Below are 23,878 nucleotides of genomic sequence, written 5' to 3' on the forward strand. Positions count from 1 at the left end.
TTGATAAAATTATTATCTCGAGAAAACAATTTAAAAAAATAACGATATTGCACGTCCTCTTTCGACTTCCATACTAATGCAATTTGGTGATGAGTTTCAAAATATTATAATAATATTATTTATTGTCAGACTCATTTAATTCAACCTAGGTCTCAGACAAGAAGGTTAGGTAGAGGTGAATATCATATCCCAAAAGTATCAAAATCACTCCTAGAAGAATAATTGTCATTATCACAGTACACACACACTAAATCTTATTTGTCTGAGGCTAATTCAGGGTGTTCAGTTAAATTATGACGTGGTTTTGGGATATGAGAGGTAAACCTGTACACAAATAGTGGCAAAAAAGGGAATTGAACCTGGGTCTCTGAAATAGTGAGCTGACAGTGTGAATCACCCTATAATATTAAGTAAACATCGCAAATCGTGCTGAAGGTGGCATACAGGACAAGTACACCTCACAAACATTGGTGACTCTACAAAATCAAACTTACCAGAAAAACTCTTCAGGGTTTTCATTCTTCTTGTATGTGTAAGTAGCAGTCCATTGATGTGGTTTCACTGAACTGGAAACAAACCTCCAAAACTCTATCATGAACGTGGAGAGCTTGCGAGCCGGAGGCAGGATGCGTGCCAGGTTTGAATTGAAGTCACAAGACAGTCCAAAGCTTCCTGCTGAGATTTGGGGCATCGATAAATTTGAGTCCAAGCTGGATGAAAGGAAATACACAGATATTTTGGAGGGAAAAGATTATCACGTATAACATGATCAGTTATTTAAAAGGCAACCCATTCCTCATTTTAATAAACTGAAGTTTGTTTGGATGTTTCCGGTGCCCTGTTCAGGGTTGTTTGCTGTTTTGCACCCAAAAAAAAGGTCTGATGGACAAACTGAGAGATTACTTTATAAGTGTTAACCTGAAAATCTTTTGCCTCGCTGAAAATTTGACAGAATTAATGACTAAACTGAACGAGCAGATACTGAGAATCCACAATCCTGGACAAGTTTCATTCATCATAGCGTGCTAATGGGATTAGAAAGCAAAAAAGAAAACAGTGACATCCATGAAGAACAAAATGACTTCACAAAATAACAAAAACTATAAAAGGTGTCAAAACAGAACTGAAGATAAAATAAAATAATTCTCCGCCATAAAAAAAACATAAAAAGACTAAAACAGAGTAAAATAAGAGAAGAGAGACATAAAGAAAAAATTAAAACTAAACATAATTGTAACACAATTCAGGAATTGTACTACGACGAGGTGGAAAAGTGATAGGCCCCAGAAACTCTGACTCGTTTTGATGAGTCAGCACAGTAATGGTTCACCAAAATGGTGGCACCCAGCGAAAAAATAAAATGTTGTGGTTAAATTAAAAATATAATGAATAATTAAATTTAGAAAGCTATGCAGTACTAGGGTGTTGTACCGTGTTAGCCATTATGAATGTAGAGAAAAGCCAAGCAAAATGACACCTTTTATTGGCTAACTAAAAAGATTACAATATGCAAGCTTTCGAGGCAACTCAGGCCCCTTCTTCAGGCAAGATGTAGTCAAAGCTATGCAAAAATTAGAATAAGGAAACAAAGAGGAAAAAAATCTATGAGCTCATTAATAATTTATAAAGTAAAAAAAGAACAATTATAATAATAAAACCGATTCAGCTGACTTCCATGTGCACTGCTCACTCATTTAAACCTACAGAATTGAGAAGAATATTTGTTTTTTTCTTCAAAATTACACCATCTAACTACTGTATATACTCACGTTTAAGTTCTTCCGTGGATAAGTCGGGCTTTGATTTTACCGTATAATTTCCGTTTTTTAATAATGTCGGTCGTATAAGTCGAATGCGGAAAACTCATGCTATTGGTCCAAGAGATTATGATATGCTAACGCCCACCTGAGAGAGTAACCACAGAGCACACAGCCTTTTATTTTATGTATGTTGCCTACATGACCACATAGTAATACCCAAACTATTCTGAGGTGACGTTTGCACTGTTTTGTGTTTTTTGTATCTCTCACCTTCATACACCTTTATCGTAAGAGCATCCCTTATCTATGATGGAGCATTCAATCAGATGAAAATATGAAGCTGGTTTAAATTAAATGTGGTGAAAGAAATTGGTAACTGCGCTGCTGCAACAAAATTCAATGTGTCTGAGAAACTGGTGCGAGATTGGAGGAGGCAAGCAGATGTAATAAAAAAAATTAAGTTTCGTATTTTTGAACGGGCGTATAAGTCGAGGCCTGATTTTATGATTGATTTTTCAGGTTTCAAGACCCGACTTATACGCAAGTACTGTATATACGATAATACCTCTACAGTTAGATGTCATTACATTGGCGCCAGTTGTGGGATACCGTGAAATGAAGTGTTACATATAACAAGGATTTTGCTGGTATTTGATGGTCCTCAGTTGAGTCTTAACCTGTTCTAAGAATGTTTGGATGTACTTTCATTTGAAATGTGGGCTAGCAAAACAGCAAGTCATGTTACTTAAAATACAAAGAAAGCAAGAATGCACAGTATTTTAGCACAAGAAGGCAAGACACTTACGAAAACATCTGGAAAGTGGCATATGTGCATGTGGGCCCAAGCAAGACACATCCTATCGTTTTGTTCTTCTAAAAAAAAAAAAAAAATAATGACTGTTTTATCAACAACCAGTGTGCATTCACAAGATTAATAAAATTCAAAAGCAGCATCAATGACTTACTAGCAAGTTTTTGAGAATCTCCACCCCTTCACAGGTGCTAGTTGGGCAGCCTTTCAGCTGGTACAAGGCGGTGTCGAAGCCATGATACGTCGCATTAAGAGACAATGATCTATCTGCAAGGAGAAAAGATAATAATTCTAAAGTGTGACAACAAATGTGTGATGGCTGCACATACAGTAGCTCTGGCTGATGGTGACCTTGTAAGACATGACAAGCTAGCTACCCCACCAATTTCTCATGATCTGATCTACATTGCTCTTGAAACTTTCAACAGTACTGACTGTGACCTGATCTTACTCTTCTCACTTTAGCGCATTTGCTCCACCACTTTCCTGAAGTAGACACCATCAATTTTGTCACATAAAACAAAACAGAAATATAAGAAAACGAGAACACTTACTGAGTTCAATGCTGATGTTATGTTCCATAAATTTCAGTGCTGCATTCACTGCTGGCTCCACTTTTTGTTTACTCCATAGAGAAACATTGTCATCTAGCAGGATCACGTTCAAAGTGTATCGGTCATTTCCACAGTTCTCATCGAATAAACTGGGGTATATAAAAGTCCCAATAACAATAACTATTTCCCACAAGTGATTTGCCATTGCCAAAGCCAACAGATACAATATTCCTTATGAAAAAATAGTGAGGATATTTCATTTAACTGTTTCGTATTCTTGAAGAAGTCAGCTGATGAGAGTCTTCATTTTACACCATCTGGATATTGTTGAGAGATTGTCTCTTCTTATGCATTAAAGTGAACAACTAACACTAGGAAGAAAAACAAAAGAAGGAATTACTGAAGGCAGTTGAGGTTCACATTCATGCAGTTAATTATTGTGAGCCTCTTTTCTGATCATTTTCACTATAAAAGGCCCAATAGCAATACAAATGGACTGATCAATTAGCCATCTGCTAAGGATATCCCAGTAACATGCATTAGGAACTTCACTTTCGGTTGTCTCAAATAGAAGAAAAAATTAAGTTCACCTAAACTAAGTAAAGGAAAAAAGAAGCAGCCGTTGTCAAAGGGTACGATACACTGAAGGAGAGTTAGTTACCATTTTAGAAATTGTAATTTTTAGATTAAACATGCTTAAAAGATCCTAATTGGTTTTAAGGAAAGAAAAACAAATTTACAAAAGATGCAAAAGGTTGTGTCTGCGTGGCGAGTTCTAACTCTGGTATTCCAGTTTTTCTTTTGCTTTCCCATAATGCCTTCATGGCCGATTCTAATTTGGCATTGCGTGACAGAGAGTCAGTGGACTGCTGTTACTGAACATGCAGCGTTGGTTTCTCCCTTCTACGCTCTGCTGCTGTGTTAAACTCTGGACCTCTTTAATTTGGATTAAACACGGTGGCGCAATGGTAGCGCTGCTGCCTTACAGTACAGAGACCGGGTTCGTTTCCCGGGTCCTCCCTGCGTGGAGTTTGCATGTTCTCCCCATGTCTGCGTGGGTTTCCTCCGGGTGCTCTAGTTTACTCCCACAGTCCAAAGATATGCAGGTTAGGTGCATTGGTGATCCTACATTGTCCCTAGTGTGTGGCCTGCGGTGGTTTGTTACTGCCTTGTGCCCTGTGCTGGATATAGTGGGTTGGAAAATGACTGACTGACTGACAGATTAATACATTCATTCAACACTCCGATGAAATTTTAATTAAAAAAAATACAAATGTCTGATTGAAAACATGATGTGACGAGTAAAGAATGTCTTGTAATGCACTGCAAAATAAAGAAAGTAGTAGAATGGTAGTGCTGGTTTAATATAACAATTAATGTAATATTTCCAAAGCCATTTAATCCAATTGAAGACTGAAGTGAGTCATAACCTTAGGTATTTATAAAAAGTAATTACCCCCTTGGCGGCACGGTGGCGCAGTGGTAGCACTGCTGCCTCGCAGTAAGGAGACCCATCTGGGTTCGCTTCCCGGGTCCTCCCTGCATGGAGTCTGCATGTTGTCTGCGTGGGTTTCCTCCGGGTGCTCCGGTTTCCTCCCACAGTCCAAAGACATGCAGGTTAGGTGCATTGGTGATTCTAAATTGTCCCTAGTGTGTGCTTGGTGTGTGTGTGTGTGTCCTGTGGTGGGTTGGTTCCCTGCCATGCGCCCTGTGTTGGCTGGGATTGGCTCCAGCAGTCCCCCGTGACCCTGTGTTCGGATTCAGCGGGTTGGAAAATGGATGGATGGAATTACCCCCTTGGAAGCTTTCACATATTTATTGTTACATAACATTGAATCACAGTGGATTTAATTTGGCTATTTTAACTCTGATCAACAAAATCAAATCTGATCAAAGTGGAAGTCTCTACAAAGCGATCTAAATTAATTACAAATTCATGTATTTACAGGATGCCTCATTGGCAGCCATGATAGCCTTTTGTCGGTGTGCAAAGGTCCCTATCACCCTATTCTTCTTCTTCTTCATAAAACTGCTCAAGCTCTGTCAGGCTGTATGGGGACGTGAGTGAAGAGCCTTTATCAAGTCCAGTGACAAATTGAGATGTGGACTTTGACTCGGCCATTCCAGGACGTTCATGTTATTGTTTTGAAGCCACTCCTGGGTAGCTTTGGCTTTGGCTTTATGTTTGGGGGTTGTTGTCTTGCTTGAAAACAAATTTTCCTGCAAGGCACAGTTCTTCATAAGGATTTCCCTGCATTTTGCTGCATTCATTTTGCCCCAACAAGCCTCCCAGTGCCTGTCACCACCATGCTTTCATAATGTATAGTGTTTAGTTTTTGCCAAAACAAGGCCAGCAAGCTCAATTTGGGTCTCATCAGATCACAGGACATTCTTCCAGCTGACTTCAGAGTGTCCCATATGCCTTCTGCTGAGGTGTCCTGTGTACTTTTTTAACAGTGGTTTTCTCTTGGCCCCTCTCCCATAAAGCTACTACTGGTGAACAGTTGTCTGCACAGTCCTTCAATCTCAGCCACTTTAACTTAAAACTCTGTCAGAGTTACCAGATGTCTCTTGATGGCCTCCCTCACTTGTTTTCTTCTTATACGATTGTTCAGTTTTTCTTTTTTTTGGGGGGGGGAGGCAGTCAACTCAACAAAGCTCATCAGTTCTAGCCACTTAACTCCAAAATAACATCAAGTCGAGTTTTGAAAGCCCTTAAAGTCCTACTGTCTACCACACTACTTGTTCACTTATTCCATATGTCTGTGGTTCTCTGAGTAAAGAAACACTTCTTAATGTTTCTGTGAAATTTCCCCTTAAAAGGTTTCCAGCTGTGTCCCCATGTTCTTGATGACCTCATTTTAAAGTCACCGTCTCGATCCACTGGACTAATTCCCTTCATAATTTTAAACACTTCAATCATGTCACCTCTTAATCTCCTTTTGCTTAAACTGTAAAGGCTCAGCTCTTTTAATCTTTCCTCATAATTCATCCTCTGTAGCCCTGAATCAGCCTAGTTGCTCTTCTTTGGACTTTTTCTAGCGCTGCTATGTCCTTTTTATAGCCTGGAGACCAAAGCTGCACACAGGACTCCAGATGAGGCCTCACCAGAGTGTTTGAGCAGAACCTCCTTGGACTTGTACTCAAGGCGCTATATAACCTGACATTCTGTTAGCCTTCTTAATGGCTTCTGAACACTGTCTGGCAGTTGATAGTGTCGTGTCCACTGCAACTCCTAAGTCCTTCTCAAAAGGTGTACTTTCGATTTTCAGACCTCCCATTGTGTATTCAAACATTTTTACTTCCTACATGTAATACTTTAATTTACTTTCATTCTGTTTCTTCTGCCACAAATCTGCCCAAGCCTGTATGTTGTCCAAGTTCCTCTGCAGAGATTCAACAGATTGGATGTTATCTATTTTGTGGACAGCCTGCTGAAGGCAGCTTTAATTACAGGGCCCCAAAGCTGTGGAATGATCTGCCTGCTAATATAACAGTTGCCCCTTCAGTCTCAGCTTTCAAAGCCAGGTTGAAGTCTCAGGACTTTAGTCTGGCACACCCTGACTAGAGCTGCTGTTCAACTATACATACTGCATCTCTGTTTGTTGGTCATTGGTACAGAAATATAAGTAATACCATGTTTATAAACCATTACTAACCCTCCTCTAATCTGTTTCTCTTCTTGGTATCCTGATGTGGCTCTTGGTGCCACTGCTCTACACCCACGCAGCTCTCCATCCTATGAGAATGTCATCTCAGAAAAAGGACCAATTGAATCATCAGACGGAAAGATTCTGTCATCAGATTGGACGGCCAGCACTGACTCTAACATAGAATGTCCAGGCCAGTTGGCTGAGGTCTCCAGGACTCTGACTGTATCCGACTTTGTCTTTGACTTGCTCCATTGTCAACTGGTCAAAGTCCATCAGTTAAGTAATGGATACATATTGTTGGCTTCCATTTCTGTTAATCAGTTTCTACTTTGTTTTCTGTGGGTTTTAACAAATCTGCATCTTTTTATGTCCCAGTTCTGTATGTAGTGATTCAGATAATCTGTACTTGTATTTTACCTGAGAATTTTTTCACTGCACTCAGTGAAGAGCACTACACAAAAATAAGTTATTTATCATTTTGTATTGTATTTCCAGCTGTGTCATTCTCTTTCCATTTCATAATGGCTGATTTAGCTGGACTCCAAGGGATATTCATTCAGTGTCTTGGATATTTGCTTCTCTGATCCCCTACCTTGTGCTTTTAAATCACCTTCATTGGAGTTGTTTGGACTTCATTGTGTAGGTTAGACCACCATACTGACTCACCACAAGTTGAACCTTCCAGATACAGAAGTCCATTTAGATGACAATCAAGTGAAACCCCAGACAGGTGACCTCCACTGAACTGATTCTGGAACTTGTTAAACCAAGCGGCTGAACCCGTGATGGTTTAGGTGTGTCATATTAATGGGGGCGAATACTTAAGTGATCAGTTATTTTGCGTTTTATATAAGTATTGGCTCTGAGGCTAACGATCTGCACTGGCAATTGGGAGGTTGCTGGTTTGAATCCTGTAAACGCCAGAAGTGATTCTACTCCGTTGGGCCCTTGAGCAAGGCCCTTAACCTGTAATTACTCCATCCTGGGTATGACGTTAATCTGCAAGCAGGTCCTCCAATTTACAGAGAAAATTTGAAGGGTGGTGACAGGATTGGTACTTCTGCCACCATAAAAGACCTCACGCTGTTCCAGTGCAGTGCTGAGGTGTCGCCCGCTGCATTCAGCTCCCAAACCAGATGGCGTGGTAACCCACTATCAGCCCATGCACCCAACCTCCTTTATACAGTCATATGAAAAAGTTTGGGAACCCCTCTTAATTCTTTGGATTTTTGTTTATCATCGGCTGAGCTTTCAAAGCTGCAACTTCCTTTTAATATACAGTATGACATGCCTTATGGAAACAGTAGTATTTCAGCAGTGACTTTAAATTTATTGGATTAACAGAAAATATGCATCATAACAAAATTAGACAGGTGCATACATTTGGGCACTCCAACAGAGATATGACATCAATACTTAGTTGAGCAAATCTAACAGCCTCTAGACGCCTCCTATAGCCTTTGATGAGTGTCTGGATTCTGGATGGAAGTATTGTTGACCATTCTTCCATACAAAATCTTTCCAGTTCAGTTAAATTTGATGGATGCCGAGCATGGACAGCCTGCTTCAAATCATCCCATAGATTTTCGATGATATTCAAGTCAGCGGACTGTGACGGCCATTCCAGAACATTGCACTTCTCCCTCTGCGTGAATGCCTTTGTAGATTTCAAACTGTGTTTTGGGTCATTGTCTTCTTGGAATATCAAACCCCTGTGTAACTTCAACTTTGTGACTGATGCTTGAACATTATCCTGAAGAATTTGTTGATATTGAGTTGAATTCATCCGACCCTCGACTTTAACAAGGGCCCCAGTCCCTGAACTAGCCACACAGCCCCACAGCATGATAGAACCTCCACCAAATTTGACAGTAGGTAGGAGGTGTTTTTCTTGGAATGCGGTGTTCTTCTGCCATGCAAAGCACTTTTTGTTTGACCAAATAACTCAAGTTTTGTCTCCTCAGTCCAAAGCACTTTGTTCCAAAATGAATCTGGCTTGTCTAAATGAGCATTTGCATACAACAAGCGACTCTGTTTGTGGCGTGAGTGCAGAAAGGGCTTCTTTCTCATCACCCTGCCATACAGATGTTCTTTGTGCAAATTGCACTGAATTGTAGAATGATGTACAGATACACCACCTGCAACAAGATGTTCTTGCAGGTCTTTGGAGGTGATCTGTGGGTTGTCTGTCACCATTCTCACAATCCTGCTCATATGCCGCTCCTGGATTTTTCTTGGCCTGCCAGACCTGCTGGGTTTAACAGCAACTGTGCCTGTGGCCTTCCATTTCCTGATGACATTTCTTTCACTTGAGACTGACAGTTTAAACTTCTGAGATAGCTTTTTGTAGCCTTCCCTTAAACCAGGAGACTCAACAATCTTTGTTTTCAGATCTTTGGAGAGTTGCTTTGAGGATCCCATGCTGTCACTCTTCAGAGGAGAGTCAAAGGGAAGGAAGCACAACTTATAATTGACCTCCTTAAATACCTTTATATCTCATGATTGGACACACCTGTCTATGAAGTTCAAGGCTTAACAAGCTCATCCAACCAATTTGGTGTTGTAAGTAATCAGCATTGAGCAGTGACAAGCACTCAAGTCAGCACAATGACAAGGGGACCCACATATGTGCACAGCCAGTTTTTCACATTTGATTTAATTTCATACAACTAAATACTGCTTCACTAAAAATCTTTGTTCGGAAAACACCGCAGTACTCAGATGTTCCTAGGAAATGAAAGACACACCACTGTTATCTTTTTTGTTGAAAGGAGAGTAAATTATTATGTAGGCTGAGAGGGGTTCCCAAATTGTTTCATATGACTGTATATGTCATTAATTGAGGCCACTTTGCAGAGATCAATTTTCAATTAGACATTAAAGGGTCTTTGATCTGATGAGTGTCAGAAAAAAGTTGAATTAAAACCATTGTGATTCAGTGTTTTATAACAACAGAACATAAAAACTTCCGAGGAAGATGAATACTTTTTATCAGCACTGATTAAACATAACTGTGCAACCACAATTCCAAACAAGGTTGGCATGCTGTTTAAAATGTAAATAAAAGCAGAAGGTGATAATATGCAAATCATTTCAACCAAATCATTTAAGACAACATATCAAATGTTAGGAAACTGAGAAATGCTATTCGTTTAAGAAAATGAAATGCTCGATTTATAAATTGATGGAGTATCTGAATGGATATTTTCCAGGCTAGCATCAGGAGCGGACTGACCATTAGGGTATTTGGGCAATGCCTGGCGGGCAGCGGACTCTGGTCTGGTCATGGGCCAGCCATTTCATGAAATAAATTTTTTTTTACTGGTTACTGTTTGACATTAAAATTACTTTTCTAAACTACTAAACATTATCTGTCCGGTACTGCGATTTCTATAGTCCTATATAATATACCGTATTACGTGATCAAGTAGTTTTAGTTGGCAGCACACAACGTTGCAGTGAAAAATTTGGTCAAAACTGCCTTTTGCCAATTTCTGTTTTGATACCACTACATTTCAGTTAGCATATACATTATTGCAATTTATTTTATCTCATATCTAGAATTTAAATTCTTTGGTACTATTAATTAGTTTAGATTATGTATTATGCATTTTATTGTTCTCTGGTCGTTGGCGTGAGCGATAATTAATGGTTTTCAGCTGCGATTATTAGTATGATGAAAAAAATTTATAAAGCACAGGATAGGAATTTTTCCTATTAGGACAGAACATTTATAGTTTATCACTAAGTTAATGGAACATTTCAACCATGTGAAGTTTTCATTATAACCTCGATTATAATTTATTCCATTGTAAATGAGCAGTTTGATTATTGAGTTGAAAATAATTGTTTCATACCTGTAATCACTTACTTTGCTTTAGGCCGCCTAACCACCTATGCAGGTAATTATTTGGCATTGAATTAAGTAAAGTTCTATTAACACCCCCTCATGACCTCATCCTCGTTTGACCTCGTATCATTGTTGTTCATTTCAGCCATTCAGTGTCTGTTGCCAAATATGGATGAAGCAAAACAGACAAAGAGAAACATCTTGAAGCGTTCATGTCGGTGGAGAAAAGTATCTGAGCCAACTTGACACTAACAGTATTGTTGATGATGTGGCTGCTAAAAGCAGTGAACTGCGTAAGCTACTAGCCTACTAGGGTACGGGCACTTGAACATGACATTGACATGTCCTCTAATAACATGTAAGCCATGTTACTACATTTTTACTTTTCATTAAATTTTACCTATAAGCATGTCATCAAATTTTAAGTTGTGTCTAAACAACTGTGTACAGATTAAGTTTGGCAACAGTTTAGATACAGCTCATATCATAGGCTCATAGCAAGTAGCGAGCTGCGTACTCATCATAAATTTTAAGAAAATTACAATGAATAATGAGTCAACCTTGTCACCTCACTCATTGAAGGATGCCCGGGCCAGTTTTGAGACCCAGTCCACTCCTGGCTAGCGTTGTGGGCTCAGAGATGACCCCAACAGCATCAGTCACAAGACAGTAACCCGCCCCAGACTCATAGGGGCACACACCGAAAAAAAGAGAAATGGCAGGTTGTTACATTTACAAAACTATATTTACTTTATTTTACATGTATTGTTTATGCTCCATTTTTTAACATAACTCGATCATGTTTGATTTATTGAATCTTGTGGGATGTACAATATTCCAACTTCAGTCATTTAGGTAGAATTCAAAATAGTTCTATTTAGTCCTCAATAGACATGCATTGGTGATCCTAAATTGTCCCGTGTGTGTGTGTGTGTGTGTGTGTGTGTGTGTGTGTGCCCTGCAGTGGGCTGGCACCCTGCCCTGGATTTCTTCCTGCTTTGCACCCTATGCTGGCTGTGATTGGCTGCAGCAGACCCCCGTGACCCTGTGTTAGGATATAGCAGGTTGGACAATGACTGACTGACTGACTGACTGACTGACTGACTGACTGACTGACTGACTGACTGGGAATTAATAAACACCAAGTGGATTCATCGTCAGCGGAGGCGGTAAAGTCACGTGACTTTCAAAGAAGCCACAGGTTGTGGGATTGAGTTATTGTCACCGGTAAAGAATAAAAGGTTAATGAAATAACATTTAAACACACACACACACACACACACATACGAGAAATATTCAGATATTCATTTAAAACACTTCATCACACTGAATAACGTTACTCCATTGTGCGTTTTCCCTTGTATTCTCTTTTAATGTTTATTCAAATTATGCTCACTAACTGTCGTCACAAGTCAGTAAATGTCCTATTAAGTCGTCTCGATTTACTCTGTTGGTACGGCGACGTTTACGTATTTAAAAACAAAACGTTCTGACTTTCCTTACAGGTTGACAACTTTCAGCATTGCTGCTCATGAGTATTATCATACAGATAAATATTATTAATACAGACAAATAAATAATACACCCGAATACAATACAATGCAGTTGCCTAATTTACTCGTTTGAAAAAAATATATATATATATATAATGTGAAAGAAGGTGCCAAGCAACAATTTTTGCACTTTATACTTTACTAATATTTACCATTTATTCTGTAATATGTACAGTTACATAAATATACACTTTTATCCAAGGTGCATTTTGTGTTCATACTTAGTTATACATTGGTCATGGAATTCTGGCACAGCCAATAAAGCAGTGTTTTTGTACAACTGTTGTACATTTCAGCTTTTGAATATGAATCTTTTGTATTTTTGTTAGTTTGTATTATTTTTACCAAATAAAACTAGTTTTGATATAAGCAAACCTGTTTATTTCTTATTAATAACTTTGAACATGAACTATAAAATGATACTGGAACAAGTATAATTGACAGCCTAAAAAGGTTAGAGCTAAGTATCTCAGTGAGGCGCATTTTTTTAAAAATGTATAAAACAATTGTTGAAATATTATGCTTTGTTGACATGAGTCATGTTCATTTAACAGAGTATAATTAATTTAACAGAGAATGAAAACGTTTCATTCATTTCATATAAAAATATCATGTTTTAGGATATATTAATTTAGTGCATTAAGCATAATTAAATTATTTTTGATTAAAGACCCCGTGTTTTTAAGAGGGGCTATTTAAACCGGCCTACTAAACATAAAAAACTGTTTGAGATGTGGAAGGAAGTCAAAAAATAGGTGGCCATAAAAAAGAACGATAGACTGTAACCGTAACTGAAAACCGAACCCAGTAGGTGTGAGCCAGCGACACTAACCACTGCGCCACCAGGCCGACAGAGTCAGAATGCGGAGCTAATATCATGCGATTGGGTTCATAGAAGAAGCTTCTATCATTCAAATGCTTACAAGCAGTATACAGAATGCCATGAGCATGAATATATTCTTAAACAGTTACATAAAGTTAATGAACAAGTGAAATGCGAAAACAAAAAGAAAACATTCACTTACAGTTTGCCATTCATTTTGCCCGTTTTTCAGCAGTATCCATGTTGCTCGTCATTTATGACGAAAAAAAAGTTAAATTTATTTTTGAAAAAATCCGTGAATAGATTCACTAAATAGAAACTGATTCTCCCTTTCTCCAGGTGTTTGGCCAAAGATCACGTTTTAAAAAGCCTTTTTGTAAACTCGAGAGCTGTCAACTCACGTTTCCCCTTTTTTCTTTACTGCTTCTGAGTTACAACACGCCATTTGCTCCCACGTTCAAATCCAGCCGTCCGAGAATTTTGAAGACAAGAGAAGTGAAGTACAACAGAAACCAACGGTACAACGAAAACACGCCAATAAGGACTTCCGTCTCGTGTTATTTATTCCGTGTGCCAAGGCTACGTGTTTAGTTAATGAACAACCGGCTGGCAGGGGCTTGAAAAGTCGCTCTATTCTTTTATTGTTTTGTCGGATCACCACCGAATCACCGAAACTTTACTGCAATGAGAGGGGTGGGACCTCCCTGTATGGTTAACATAAAATCATAACGCCATGAAGATCTCGTGTAAAATTCTAAATTGAATTAACTTGGCAATGTCCATCCATCCATCCATTTTCCAACCCGCTGAATCCGAACACAGGGTCACGGGGGTCTGCTGAAGCCAATCCCAGCCAACACAGGACACAAGGCAGGAACCAGTCCCGGGCAGGGTGCCAACCCACTGCAGACTTGGCAATGTTATTCCAAAAATGTTAGCAGTTTCAAAACTGACCCCCTCACCTGACCACCCCTAACACATGCGCAGCACCCCCTCTATTATTCGTGTTGGGATGCCAGTATATTGGGACTTGTTGTCTAAACTTGTAGTTCCTCTGAGTACGGAAAAGTGAAAGCGACGCGATGCTCATCCTCCTCGTTTATTACTGAAAGACTCGGCGGGCTCAAAGGTTGCGGGCTGTAAAGCAGAGAATTACTGATATCTGACAGCAGCCGTCAAGGAAAAGAAATAGATTGTTGCTTCCACGCAGGACGCATTCGTTCTCAGCCATCCACATTCTGAATCCGTTATATCCGGTCGTGTAACGTAATGGCAAGAACCAACCCCGGACTACACGCCGATTGTCACGCATGATCGACGTCCATTGAGAATGAGCCATTTCAAAAATACCACTCGACCAGGCGCCTATTATTTATTGATTTATTTACTGTCCACTCTGAAAGTATTGGAACGGCCAGTTTAATTCATTTGTTGAAGACTGAAGGCTGTCTTTTATTTCCTGGTATTGACACCTGGATGTGTTAGACAGATGAGTAGTCATTTTCTCAAAATAAATAAGGAGAAAACCGAAATTTTAGTGATTGGCAAAAATGGATATGACGGCATTAGAAATAAACTTGATGCATTAGGATTAAAAGTCAAGAGGAAGGTAAAGAATTTGGGGGTAACTATTAACTCTGACCTGAATTTTAAATCACATATTAATCCGATTACTAGGACAACATTTTTTCACTTAAGAAATATAGCAAAAGTTAGACCTCTTATAACATTTCAAGATGCTGAGAAATTAGTTCACACTTTTGTTTTCAGTTGGCTAGATTACTGTAACGCACTCCTCTCAGGACTACCCAAGAAAGACATCAATCAATTACAAAGTGCAGAATGGAGCTGCTAGAATCTTAACTAGGAAAAGAAAATCCGAGCACATCACCCCAGTCTTAGCGTCACCACACTGGTTACCTGTGTCATTTAGAATTGACTTTAGAATACTGCTTATGGTTTACAAAGCCTTAAATAATCTCGCTCCATCCTATATTTCAGAATGTCTTTCACCTTACACTCCAAATCGTAACCTTAGATCTTCAAATGAGTGTCTGCTTATAACTCCAAGAGCTAAACTTAAAAGAAGTGGTGAGGCGGCCTTCTGCTGTTATGCACCTAAAATCTGGAATAGCTTACCGATAGAAAAGTGGAGCACTTTAAAACACTGCTAAAAACACATTACTTTAACATGGCTTTCTCATAGCTTCATTTTAGTGTAACCCTGATATTCTGTATATACATTTAATTATTATCATTCATGGTCACTCCGAAATCCATACTAACCCCTACTTTCTCTGCGGTTCTTTTTCTGGTTTTCTGTCTTGGTGATCTGCGCCACCTGATCAAAGCACCGTGATGTCCCTCCATTGATGGATTGAAGGCCAGAAGGTCCACATGACTGTCATCATCAAGTTCTTCCATGTGAAGCCTGAAAACAATGAGGACTGATATGTTAGGTAGAATGCCTAGAGGGGACTGGGTGGTCTTGTGGCCTCAGAGCCCCTGCAGATTTTTTTTTTTTTCTCCAGCCATCTGGAGTTTTTTTGTTTGTTTTTGTCGGTCCTCCCTGACCATCGGACCTTACTTTTATTCTATGTTAATTAGTATTGCCTAATTTTATTTTCTTATATATTTTGTCTTTTTTCTCTTTCTTCATCCTGTAAAGCACTTTGAGCGACATGATTTGTATAATAAGGTGCTCTAGAAAAAAAATTTGTCGATTTTCGCAAAGCGTTTGACTCAGTTGATCGAGCTGCCCTGTGGGACATCCTGAGGGTTTGCGGGATCCCCTCAAAGTTGTTGGATATCATGGCTGGCCTGTACGCTGGTACTGTGAGTGCTGTGCAGAGTGCAGGCAGGACCTCTGCATTTCTCCCAGTTGATTCTGGGGTTCATCAGGGGTGTGTTCTGCTCCTACTCCGTTCAATGCTTGTATGGACTGGGTGTTGAGCAGAATCGTGGGGTCCAGCAGCTGTGGGGCATCTGTTGGTGAATAAAGATTCACTGATCTTGACTTTGCTGATGATTCTGTGATCTTCGCGGAGTCAGTGGAGGCTCTGATCGGGGCGCTCAAGAGACTGAGTGAGGAGTCTGAGTGTCTGGGCTTGTGAGTGTCCTGGATAAAAACCAAAGAGCCAGGCCTTTAATGACCTCTTGGGCACAGCCATCTGTGTCTGTGGAGAGAGTGTCGATCTCATTGAGAGGTTTACTTACCTTGGCAGTGACATTCATGTCTCTGGTGACTCTTCCTAAGAAGTCAGTAGACGGATTGGGAGAGCATGGGGGGGTCATGAGGTCGCTGGAAAGGGGTGTGTGGTGCTCCTGATATCTCAGCAAAAGGACGAAGGTCCAAGTCTTTAGAGTCCTGATCTTTCCTGTCTTGCTAGACGGTTGCGAGACATGGATGCTATCCAGTGACCTGAGATGAAGACTGGACTCCTTCAGTGCTGTGTCTCTTCAGAGAATCCTTGGGTACCATTGGTTTGACTTTGTGTCCAATGAGCGGTTGCTCATGGAGTCCCGAATGAGGCACATTACCTGCATTGTGAGGGAGCGTCAGTTACGGCACTATGGCCATGTGGCGCGTTTCCCTGAGGGTGATCCAGCTTGTAAGATCCTCATTGTTGGGGACCCGAGTGGCTGGACCAGGCCAAGGGGTTGCCCACGTAACACCTGGCTGTGGCAGATAGAGGGTCATTTCAGGAGGGTGGGACTGGACCACGTGTCTGTCTGGGGGGTTGCCAACCGGGATCTCGAGTTGTTTTGTTGTGTGGTGGGTGCAGCAACGCGCTGTACCAGTGCCTGCTCCCCAACTTGACTTGACTTGTAGACAGGATAGAAGGCGGCACCTTTTGTAGCAAACAGTAGTCCTAAACTAAATAATGCTTCGTATTTGGTTACTTAACTCTTGCATGCAATAACTGCAATCAAGCCTGCGACTCACTAATATCACCAAATGTTTGTGTCTTTTATCTTCTTCTGCTTTCCATGCTGCCACCGCAGCCTCTTTCGGGTATTATTTGTTTCGGAATTTTTTCCCTTCAATCTCCTTTGGTTTCCTCCCACAGTCCAAAGACATACAGGTTAGGTGAACTGGTGATGCTAAATTGGACCTGGTGTGGGTGTGCGTGTGTGTCTGTGGGTGTGTGTGTCTGTGTGTGTGTGTGTCTGTGTGTCTGTGGGTGTGTGTGTCTGTGTGTGTGTGTGTGTGTCTGTGGGTGTGTGTGTCTGTGTGTGTGTCTGTGTGTCTGTGTGTGTGTGTGTGTGTCTGTGGGTGTGTGTGTCTGTGTGTCTGTGTGTGTGTGTGTGTTTCTGTGGGTGTGTGTGTCTGTGTGTGTGTCTGTGTGTCTGTGTGTGTGTCTGTGGGTGTGTCTGTGTGTGTGTCTGTGTGTCTGTGTGTGTGTGTGTGTCTGTGGGTGTGTGTGTCTGTGTGTCTGTGTGTGTGTGTGTGTGTCTGTGGGTGTGTGTGTCTGTGTGTGTGTCTGTGTGTCTGTGTGTGTGTGTGTGGGTGTGTGTGTGTGTCTGTGTGTCTGTGTGTCTGTGGGTGTGTCTGTGGGTGTGTGTGTCTGTGTGTGTGTGTGTGTGTCTATGTGTGTGTCTGTGGGTGTGTGTGTCTGTTTGTCTGTGTGTGGGTGTGTGTGTCTGTGTGTCTGTGTGTCTGTGGGTGTGTCTGTGGGTGTGTGTGTCTGTGTGTCTGTGTGTCTGTGTGTGTGTGTGTGTCTGTGGGTGTGTGTGTCTGTGTGTCTGTGTGTGTGTGTGTGTGTCTGTGGGTGTGTGTGTCTGTGTGTCTGTGTGTGGGTGTGTGTGTCTGTGTGTCTGTGTGTGGGTGTGTGTGTCTGTGTGTCTGTGTGTCTGTGGGTGTGTCTGTGGGTGTGTGTGTCTGTGTGTGTGTGTGTGTGTGTCTGTGTGTCTGTGTGTGTGTGTGTGTGTCTGTGGGTGTGTGTGTCTGTGTGTCTGTGTGTGGGTGTGTGTGTCTGTGTGTCTGTGTGTGGGTGTGTGTGTCTGTGTGTCTGTGTGTCTGTGGGTGTGTCTGTGGGTGTGTGTGTCTGTGGGTGTGTGTGTCTGTGTGTCTGTGTGTCTGTGTGTGTGTGTGTGTCTGTGGGTGTGTGTGTCTGTGTGTCTGTGTGTGTGTGTGTGTGTCTGTGGGTGTGTGTGTCTGTGTGTCTGTGTGTGGGTGTGTGTGTCTGTGTGTCTGTGTGTGGGTGTGTGTGTCTGTGTGTCTGTGTGTCTGTGGGTGTGTCTGTGGGTGTGTGTGTCTGTGTGTGTGTGTGTGTGTCTGTGTGTGTGTCTGTGGGTGTGTGTGTCTGTGGGTGTGTCTGTGTGTGTGTGACCTGCGATGGACTGGCTCCCCATCCTGTTCCCCTATGCTAGCTGGGATGGGCTCCAGCAGACCCCCGCCACCCTGTTCAAGACTAAGTAGGTTAGAGAATGACTGACTGGCCCCTCTTCATATCCTCAAGAAATGATCCGTTGCTGCTATTTAACTCCGTTACTTGTAGAGTAAATTTATCGAGTAGTTTCAATTAATTACTCTGACCAGAGTGGAACAAATCAGGAAAACAAAACTTATCTGAGTTACTCAGACTTTTCTAAACTGACAACTATGTATGTTTTATGGCTGTTTCCCAAATTTAAATATGTCGATTGCTCACTCGTGCATTGCATAATGATTTCCAATCAATTGAACCCCCCAAAATCTTTGTTTTATTTTCACATATTAATTAAAGGGACAAGTCGATCTGAACCATTTCACTAGTAGGTGACATTGACAAGTAGCCAATCCCACCCAGGTAATTCACATAATTTCTGGCTTAGGGTGTGCAGCAGATTTGCCAAACGCACTCAAAGCCTCCTTTATAACCATACAGATCTTTGGCACTTCAATTATTGTTGTCTTTATATCTTTCTCTAATGTTAGTAAAATGGGTGAAAACTGCAAAAATTCTGCACTATCTTTACAAAAATGTAAATTAATTAATTTCACGCTAATGAGGCATTTTTGCCACCAAAGCAACCCAAAACTGCTCAAACATTCTGGAAAACATCCAAAAAGAAATAGCTGTGAGTATCCCATCCCCACAATGGAAAAAGAAAAGTTCAGTTTTGTTCTCCATAATACAAAAAAAAGACATAGCAGCACTAGAGAAGGGTGACCAGGCCAATTCCAGGACTAATGGTGTTTTCCCACCTCAGAAACTTTTTCAGGACCAATGAGTTCCTGTATGACGTACAGTTGTGGACAAAAGTTCTGAGAATGACTCAAGTATCTGTTTTCACAAAATTTGCGGCTTCAGTGTTTTTAAATCTTTTTGTCAGATGTTTCTATGGTATACTGAAGTAGAATTACAAGCATTTCATAAGTTTCAAAGGCTTTTATTAACAATGACATTAAGTTTATACAAAGAGTCAATATTTGCTGTGTTGGCCCTTCTTTCTTTGTCCAGACCTCTGCAATTCGCCCTCTCATGCTGGCAATCAACTTCTGGGCCAAATCCTGACTGATGGCAGCGCATTCTTGCAGAATCAATGCTTGGAGTTTGTCAGAATTGGTGGGTTTTTGTTTGTTCACCCACCTCTTGAGGATTGACCACAAGTTCTCAATGAGGAGGTTCCTGGCCATGGACCCTAAATTTCGATGTTCCAAAGTAGCCCACTCTTCGGATGCTTCAATGTATTGTGAGATCATTTTCGGACGGAGTGGTCCGGAGTGGTGACTCTGAGGCTAAGGATCTGCACCAGCAATCAGAAGGATGCCGGTTTGAATCCTCTAAACACCAGAAGTGACTCTACTCCGACGGGCCACTTGAGCAAGGCCCTTAACCTGCAATTGCTCCGTCCTGGGTATGACGTTAACCTGCACCCAGCCCCACAAGCAGGTCCTCAAACTTACACAGAAAACTTGGGGGTTGGTGACAGGATTGCCACTCCAGCCACTGTTCAGTGTGGTGCTGCACTCGGACCTCAATCCTGGTGGTTCGCCATGTGGTGGGTGCAGTAATGTATGCTCCCAATCTCTCTCAAGATCCTTTTTAACCCAACTGAACTGTACTCAAGACATTGTGAGCTGATGTTTACCCGAAGGTACAATGCCTATAATGTGACGCCATGGAATAAGGAACATAAGTGTTTTGGACCATGCAAACTGAAAAGAAGCTCCTGTGTCTGATATTTTGTGTTTTATGTACCACAGCAGAATGAAAAAAATGGGCTGAGATTACAGCTGAACTTGCTGTATCTGGAAAGTTTTGCACCAAAGGGACACGTGATACTTTAGAAATGTGAAATCATGCCAGAAAGTCATCACAGAGTTGTCTAATTTGTCAACTCCTACAATAAGTAGTTGTTTAATCGAACATCCTCAGGTGACACGATCAGCAAGTCTGACATCCCCAATAACTAGAAGTCATATAATGTGATAGCACCGGCCATGGTCTATGGTTATCCTGCAATCACAGCCCATGCTGCCCACATCTCTTCCAGTGCCCTAGCACTTCTCATCAATTGTGTTGAAACTAGTAAATGAAAGCAAATCAATGAAATACAGTGGTAGATTCCCAGGGGTGGCATCTTGCCGGGGGCCACATGGGACACCCAAACCAAAAAATCCAGAATGGCGATTACATCCTGAGCCAGTCAATCCATTAGGGGTGCCATTTATGAAGGTTAAGTGTCACACGCTCTGTAAACTATGTATTATGTACACAGAGGGGTGCCAATTATGTAACTGAAAGGGCACCACATGCTCTGAACACCAAGCTCGTCAAAGCTTACTAATACTAACTACCCACTATGGACACCGAGGGGTGCTGTCCATCCCCCAAAATAACCCCCTCCCAGCCTTGGGCTCCAAATGGGCTTTGACCAGCACCGATGAAATGGACAAAATGCCCACTTATCACACAAGCAGAGAAGCCTACAGACATTGTGAGGGTCCATACGTGCATTGACAGAAGCCAAAGCTAAATATCTCCTCATCTGAGTTAATATGTAATGACAAATCACAACATGAAAAACGTGGATTGGGAAATAACATTTAGTCTGAGGCGTACTTTTTCATTTGGACCATAACTGTGCTTGTTAGAATGTAGGACCCCACAATCTGGTCTCCACCATTCATTACGTGTCCTTGGATTCTTGCAGTAGCTTGTTGTAAATAATTAATTTCTTAGCTCTTTGCACATAATGTCGTAAAGGCTAAAGTGATTTACTGCCCCAAGGTGTGTGATTTACTGTATCTAATCTAATCACCTCCTGTCTGCATTTTATGCTTTGAACTTTGAATCGCTTAAATGTATGGCCTGTTAAAGAAGTGGACAACTTGTCACTGGCCAAACCAAGAAGAGAAAAAAATTGCTTGTGTTAAAGTTCATGCCACTTAATCAACATCTATCTTATATAGTGTCTTTCACAGAACGTAGCATCATAAAGGTGGTTGGCTGATGCCTTTAGACAATTTGAGAGATGCGATTGGTTAAAAGTCTCTTTGTCTGCTTTTTTCCAGTTGGAGCACAGGGAGGTTTTGTAGACTTTTTATCGTTTTTACTTTCTAATCCCATTAGCATGCTATGATGAATGGAAATTGTCCAGGGTTGTGGATTTTCAGTGTCTGTTGGTTCAGTCTAGTCATTTATTCTGTTAAATTTTCAGCAAGACAAAAGAATTTACAAAGTAATATCTCAATTTGTCCATCAGACCTATTTTCAGTGCAAAACAGGAAGCAGCCCAAGACAGAACCACCAGAAACATCCAAACAAACTTCAATTTATTACATTTACTTGTTTGGCGGACGCCTTTATCCAAGGCGACTTGCAACATTTATGATACAATTGGAGCCCAGGCAGGTGAAGTGACTCGCTCAGGGTCACACAGTGGTGTCAGTAGTGGTATCTGAACCCACAAGCTCAGGGTTTGAAGTCCAAAGCTGTAACCATCACACCCCAAATCCTGTCAGACTAAACTCAAACTACGGGAATAGCAATATTTTCCATCTTATCTGCCAGCTTTCAGGGTGCTTGGAGAGCTGGAGCTGATTCCAGCATCAGAGAGAACAAGGCAGAAAAGAACCCTTGGTGAAGTTCTGGTGGACTGCAGACCGTAATGTCATTTTTAAATTCATAAAATAGGTTCACTCATTTCCTAAACCCATCCACTGTGATTTCAGTTTTGATTATTTTTGTACAAATTTATCTTAATACGTAAAGCAGCAATTTTTATTTTGATTCAGGCGCCATTTTGTCTTGTCTTCTGTCGTCTCTGACTTTTTGTGACTGCCTTTACATGTTGTTTACAGCTTCATTGTTGACGTCACATCATGTATGGTGACATCAAAAATAGCAAACAGATGGCAATCTGTCATTGTTTGAAATCTTCTTGTGTTTCTAAAATGCCATAAGGTTAGGAAATCTCTTTTGTAGTTTTGGATTTTTGACATTAGTTACTCCTTTTTTTGCCACTGTTTGACTCTGGCGTTCACCTTTTTGTCACTCTGGTTACTTTATTTTACAAGCTTTTCTGGAACTAAGTCCTTACTGTACGTTAGAATGTAATCTTTCGGTCCCTTTAACCAAAAATAACAATATGGAGGCATAAAATAACAGCCTGTTTATAGTAGGTGCTGTATGTTAGCCTAACTCAGACCGGGCTGAACCGTTACAGAGGTCACCTTTAATGGGGATTTCTGTCATCAGTTTGGGGGATAGACGTGATCCTCTGTTCAGTGACTGTGACTTCCTATAATAGCTGTTTTCTATTGTCAGCTGGCCATATTTCAACTATACTATACTATACTATACTATACTATACTATACTATACTATACTATACTATACTATACTATACTAATATTATATATATTGTGATATTCTTCTTAAATAAGAGTCTCTCACAAAGCATAAAAGTTTGGGGACCGTCCCCGTATAATGTCCAAAGGATAAAGAAAAGACAAAACATGTTGTAAGTGGATCAAAAAAGAAATTGCCCATTGTCAGTCAGTCAGTCATTTTCCAACCTGCTATATCCTAACTACAGGGTCACAGGGGTCTGCCGGAGCCAATCCCAGATAACACAGGGCGCAAGGCAGGAACAAATCCCGGGCAGGGTGCCAGGACACCACAGGGTACATACACACCCACACACCAAGCACACACTAGGGACAATTTAAGATCACCAATGCACCTAACCTGTATGTCTTTGGACTGTGGGAGGTAACCGGAGCACCAGAAGGAAACCCACACAGACACAGGGAGAACATGCAAACTCCACACAGGGAGGACCCGGGAAGCGAACCCAGGTCTCCTAACTGTGAGGCAGCAGCGCTACCCTCCATTTGACCATTGTTCCACATCAAAATGGCATTTTTATACAGAGACAAACAAAATGGAAACGGGAAGTGAGTTGGCAGGAGATGACATCGAAGCTGTGGGACGGAAGCGACATCAACAAGGATGGACCGGAAGTGATTTGGTAGGGGTAGCGATGTCATCAGGAGCAGCTGGAATTGAAGTCATATTGAAGGGGCCGGAAGATACATCATCTGGGTTGGACGGATGTGACGTTTTAGGCGACTATCTTTAGAATCCGTCCATGTATGTTTGTCACTCTTCTTTGTTTCTGACTGGAAAAGAGAGAAAGAAAGAGAGAGAGGCACCGGTACTGGATATCAACCCTTCATCTTGCGATGTTTCACTCACCTTTGAGCTTACCAACTGTCTCCTAAGCGCACATATATATATATATATATATATATATATATATATATATATATATATACATATATATATATATATTGTGAACGGCGCTATATAGCACCCGACCCGGCACAGACTCAGACAGAGGCACGTACTTAAACAAAGCATACTCCTTTATTTTTCTTCA

At 41.0% G+C, this 23,878-nt stretch overlaps 1 protein-coding gene across 1 annotated transcript in view; it reads right to left on the reverse strand.

Annotated features, from left to right (window-relative positions):
- gucy2cb (guanylate cyclase 2Cb) overlaps positions 1 to 13,608 on the reverse strand; it is a 77,058-nt gene extending 63,450 nt beyond the window's left edge. Inside the window, exons 1-5 of the mRNA XM_028815139.2 lie at positions 13,207 to 13,608; positions 3,126 to 3,496; positions 2,726 to 2,838; positions 2,566 to 2,633; positions 495 to 710 (exon numbers count right to left, since the gene is read on the reverse strand). Of these exons, the coding sequence (XP_028670972.1) occupies positions 495 to 710; positions 2,566 to 2,633; positions 2,726 to 2,838; positions 3,126 to 3,330 (602 nt within the window). The 5' untranslated portion in view covers positions 3,331 to 3,496; positions 13,207 to 13,608. The remainder of the gene's footprint in view (positions 1 to 494; positions 711 to 2,565; positions 2,634 to 2,725; positions 2,839 to 3,125; positions 3,497 to 13,206) is intronic.
- Between the last annotated feature and the right edge of the window lie 10,270 nt (positions 13,609 to 23,878).

Source organism: Erpetoichthys calabaricus, chromosome 12 (genome assembly GCF_900747795.2).
Source record: "Erpetoichthys calabaricus chromosome 12, fErpCal1.3, whole genome shotgun sequence".
NCBI classification, from domain to species: Eukaryota; Metazoa; Chordata; class Cladistia; order Polypteriformes; family Polypteridae; genus Erpetoichthys; species Erpetoichthys calabaricus.